Raw genomic sequence first — 5,120 nt, 5'->3', positions numbered from 1 at the left:
ATGCATGAGACAGCCGGGCCAGGGCTGTCGCTGGCGGACGGGGACATGGCCCAAATAAGAAACATATGACAAACAGGCCTTCATTATATGACTTGGTTTTCAAAAGAGTATCCCCAGTTTTACGGTTTCATCACATTGATTTTGGCAATTTCAGGCTTCCGAATTTGTATCCGCCCAAAATCCTGCGACAAGTCCTATCTCTTGAAAAGCAGCCAGCGAAAAGAAGACGCATGAAAAATCTATCGCATTGTGAGCCATCGATTCACTTTCGAAATTCTCACCAGCCTATGTCCAGGCCGTATTTTGGCATCTACCCTCTGGATACAGATGCCTCCTCGATGACCTAAAATGTCTATCCACGCATGGGATTTCGCCTCCCCAGGAAAGGCAATGTTGAAATGAACGAATAATCTTGGGAAGCTGGATGACCTTGTTTGCCGAATGACATAGATCACTGGAAAAGACAAGATTGAGCACCATTAAGAAACAGCTCTAGATGCATACCTAGCATAGCAGCCATGCCATTTGAATAAAGGGCGATAACAACCTCAATCTCTAACCTCCCCTCTGGGGGCTTGCTTTCCAGAACAAGTTCCTGTCCTGAAGTACACCCTCATATTAGCCCCCACTCCTTTTGAAACGTTCCTACGCCTATGGCGTATATTATGATAGTTCGAGTATGAATGTATGATTATAGCTATGTTAATGCAACAATGTCGACCCTTATTCGACCCTTATATATGATAGTTGGGGTATGAATGTGTGATTATAGCTATGTTAATGCAACAATGTCGACCCTTATAAATCGCCGCCGTCGGTCCACGGCGTCGTCGGCTGCCACTCGTTACCTGCACCTACAGTAGATCGCCATGCAATGCTCCTCAAAAACCGCTGCTGCTCTGAAATAACAAAAGCTAGGAACACATTTGTGATATCAGATGCGCAAAACTAATGATCTGCCACCTGTCAAGGCAACCATATCGGTTTGTCACACAAGTAAAACGGATTATTGCACGCGCAGGAGTGCACACTGCTTTTGATTTACCAACAGTTTGGAAAAGAAAACAGTCAGGCTACGTATTCTCTCGCTCCTCTCTCTCTCTCTCTCCCTCTCCCCTCTCTCTCTCTCTCTCTCTCTCTCTCTCTCTCTCTCTCTCTCTCTCTCTCTCTGTCTCTCTCTCTCTCTGTCTCTGTCTCTGCCTCTATCTCTCCCTCTCTGTCTCTCCATCTCTGTCTCTCTGTCTCAATCTCCGTCTGTCTCTGTCCCTGTCTCCGTCTCTCTCTCTCTCTCTCTCTCTCTCTCTCTCTCTCTCTCTCTCTCTCTCTCTCTCTCTCTCTCTCTCTCTCTCCCTCTCTCTCCTACACACACACACACACACACACACACACACACACACACACACACACACACACACACACACACACACACACACACACACACACACACACACACACACACACACACACACACACACACGCACACACACACACACACACACACACACCACACACACACACACACACACACACACACACACACACACACACACACACACACACACCACGTTCTTACACCGCAAGATTGTACTTTCCGGTTAGCCCAGCCGTAGAGCGCTGGTCTCGTCATCAGAAGACCCCGCTTTGAAACACGGCAGCTCCAGGAAATCATTTGGGTTGTGGCATGTACTTGGGTGGCGTATTGTCGTCATGACTGGTGTGCGATCACGTACATGGCACACTGGGCCGAACGCCATTCAGTTCTTCTCAGGGCTCGATAGCGCTTGGCGACGTCCGCACTATTAACTGGCCGGAACGTTGTGTACATGCTAACAAATGAAGATGACATTCCGAACGATCATTGCACAAGTTACGCCACGTTGCAAGAATACACGTTCAGCCTCCTTTGCGCTCGAAACACATGACGCATTCACGCACAGAAAAAGGAAGCTTATTTTCCGTGGAGTAGGCTTGCCCGCGAAAGCTCCCGTGCACGACTCCCCGCGAGCGCGCAGGGCCACACACCGGCAGACGTGAGCAAAGGCGAGCGAACACAGACGCGAGCGCACCAGCTCAGACGGCGTGGCGGAGCTGCGCTGGGGAGGCCGGTTCGCCTGGCCGACCTCCCATCAACGCCGGACGTCAGTGGATGAGTCCCGACGCATCTGCTGTCTGTGTGTGTGTGTGTGATAACGGTTCTGTTGAGGCACTGTGACGATCATCGATTAGCCTGGGAGCGCGTCACAGTGGCTGACGGAGGAGACTTGCTCGCTCAGCCAGGAGTCCAGGTCATCACTGTAAGGTTTTGTTGTGTGGGTTTTTCTCCGGCTCGGGTCGGCCCGCCCTATCGCGTGACTGGTGAGCAGCGGCCTTCATCATGTGCGGAAGGAGATCTGGTGGCATCGACAGATAACCTCTAGACGTGAAGTTTATTTAAAAAACACATGTTTTTCCCTAAGATTACGTATGGCACAGAACGTGCCGACATTTTGTCTTCTTTGGCTTTCGCACCGCTAATCTATTGCAATATCCGTCTTATAACCCAGTTGATGTTATATACATGTAACAAACACAGCAGCAACCATATATGGTATGACTACAATCACATTCTCCAGCAGCCTAATGAGTCAACACCAACATGTATGCTGGCAGCTTCGTAGGTCTCCACGTGAAACATGGAGTGTTCGGTGTAGTGATGGTGCTCTAGGAACCGTCGGCATCCTACCAAGCATGGCCATATCATGCCTAGTATTATCCAAGCTGCAGCACCTCTTCATAATGACCTACTTATTCACCCGAATACACCCGACATGAAAATGAATCCACCCCTTCAGCCAAAGCCGCTGAAATCATCATTATCACACAGTCATTTCATATCTATGAGATGACAATACTTACACCGACACCGACAAGTTCGTAGAGCGCGAGAGAATCGGCATACAAACCATGACACAACATTTGCATAAACCCCATTCATTGGTGCCGGGTGGCGCGCTTTTTCAGCACATTCCATTCACCAGTCGTCATCATCTTCCTCCTCTTGCTCGTCCCATCCGCTGCTCTGTTTGGGGCCGTCAAACTCCTGGCGCAGGTCATAGACGAAGTCGGGGTGGCCGGGCTTGACAACGTGGCGCAGGAAGTGCTCGTCCATGGCAGCCTTCTTCCTCTCCAGCTGGTCTGTCGGCAGCTTGTTGAGGTCCTCGTTCGGGTCCAGACGAAACTCGGCTTCGACCCGCGGCAGGATCTCCCCCACCGGACCGCCCGACAGCCCCTCCTGCCGGCCAGAGGGACCTGGGTGTCACAGCTGTAGTAGAGGATCGGATCAGAGCTCAGGTCAGCTCTGCCGGCCAGAGGGACCTGGGTGTCACAGCTGTAGTAGAGGAGTGGATCAAAGCTCAGGCTAGCTCGCGGCCGCGTCACACACCGCACATCGCACTTTTCAGCAGCGAAGACCTGCGGTGTCGACCTCCTGACATCTGTGTGACGCCTAATTCCTCCTGACACCTATGTGACCACTAGTCCCTCCTGTGACCTATATGACTCTATAGTCCCTCCTGACACCTGTCTTACGCCTTTGTCCCTCCTCACGTTTGTGTCACCCCTAGTCCTCCGGACACCTGTGTGACCCCTAATCACTCCTGATACCCGTGTGACCACTAGTCTCTCCTGTGACCTATGTGACCCTATAGTCGTTCCTGACACCCGTGTGACCCGTAGTCACTCCTGCCACCTGTGTGACCCCTAGTCTCTCCTAACATATGTGTGACCCCTAGTCCTTCGTGCCATCTATGTGACCCTATAGTTCCTCTTAACACCCGACCAACACCATGGTTCCTCTTGATACCTGCGTGACCCCTGCCCTTGGCATCTGTGTGACGCAGAGATACCTTGACCACCTGTAACGAATCATGAATCGCGCGAGCATCGCATCCTCCCAGCACACCTCGCACCGGCGCCCACCACGCTTACCTGCAGGATGCGCAGCATCTTAAGCAGCTTGCGCTGCGGCACGGCGTCCAGGTGCGGCTGGTGGCGATCGCGCAGCTCCTGCGCCACGCGTGCGCAGCTGCTGGCCGCCGTCAGGCTCTTGACGGGCATCTTGCGCAGCCGGTCGCTGGCAGCCGCCGCCGGCCGGTACACCAGCAACAGGCTGGGCGGCGACAGACGCACACCCAGCTTCTTCACCGTCGCCTCCATCAATGGCGACGCTGGGGTGGAGGGGACCCAGTGAGCCGGTTTAACGGCACGCTTCTATCGGTGGGTTTGCTTTGTCGACCTCGTCATGGGAATGACTTGGCTATGTGCTTTGGGTTAATGTCTCGTGAAATTGATCGCGTTGTCAGGTACTGCATACCCGATTAGCTTATTAAGGCTACAGATTGGTAGTGTGGGAAAAAACCGACTACAGGTGGAAAAATATTGCAATGAGTGTAAACACGTTCAATGAGTGCTAATATCGATGGGTTTGGTGTGGCCGGTACCACCACCCCGTAGCGCTAACGCCTTCTCCAGCCATTGACGCCTGTGTGGACGTGATCGAGCGTGCTCTGGCAGCGATCCAGGTGCGCTTTCACCCAATGATCGATAGAGGGCACGCCGTAGCAACACAGCATAGCACATGACATTGGATGTAACATGCATAGTTACATACCTCGCATGCGTTGAGACGTTCCTTTGCAGGTGGATCGATTTTCTTGATTTCTAGCACTCTGTTATCACCCTGGAACTTTGCACCATCAAGCCAGGTGTACGGGCTTTCGTAAAAACACGCTTTCGGCACCGGTATCCAACTCACGGGCCCCAATCGATAGGCAAGTAGGGCATGTCACCTGGTGGCAGATTTTCTTACTAGAGTATAGAACATTTGGCGGTTAGGTGGCAGCACCTCCTGATCAATGGGCTGCTGAAACCACATTTACAAAAGTGGTGCGAGTATGGGTGATAACATGCATGAATAAGATTCTGTTAACAACGAGTACCAATAAACAATACTATTTGAGCTATGTAAGCAAATATTCCGTTATGCTAGACATGCGATCCGCTGACGTGCGCTCGATCGGGGACCAATTTGACACCCCAAATATTGTTGCATAATAATTTCCGAACGACGTTGCGTACCCGAA

General features: G+C 51.7%; 1 protein-coding gene across 1 annotated transcript; it reads right to left on the bottom strand.

Annotated features, from left to right (window-relative positions):
* Positions 1–2,419: 2,419 nt before the first annotated feature.
* On the bottom strand, positions 2,420–4,788 carry LOC119090451 (centrosomal protein of 19 kDa). Its single transcript, XM_037213258.1, has 3 exons — positions 4,649–4,788; positions 3,967–4,205; positions 2,420–3,271 (listed from the first exon to the last, which is right to left on the bottom strand). Exons 1-3 carry the CDS (start codon positions 4,653–4,655, stop codon positions 3,011–3,013), a joined length of 507 nt encoding a protein of 168 aa, XP_037069153.1. The 5' UTR covers positions 4,656–4,788; the 3' UTR covers positions 2,420–3,010.
* Positions 4,789–5,120: the final 332 nt, after the last annotated feature.

Source organism: Pollicipes pollicipes, unplaced genomic scaffold (genome assembly GCF_011947565.3).
Source record: "Pollicipes pollicipes isolate AB1234 unplaced genomic scaffold, Ppol_2.1 Scaffold_3087;HRSCAF=3621_pilon_pilon_pilon, whole genome shotgun sequence".
In the NCBI taxonomy this organism is placed as follows: Eukaryota; Metazoa; Arthropoda; class Thecostraca; order Pollicipedomorpha; family Pollicipedidae; genus Pollicipes; species Pollicipes pollicipes.
Note: the sequence above shows the minus strand (reverse complement) of the source record. Positions and strands in the feature narration are given on the sequence as shown.

Excerpts from the sequence above, each read along its gene's own strand:
- LOC119090451 (XM_037213258.1), bottom strand. Across the intron at positions 3,272-3,966 it reads AGATGCTGCGCATCCTGCAG|GAGGGGCTGTCGGGCGGTCC; the intron begins GTAAGCGTGGTG and ends TCTGGCCGGCAG.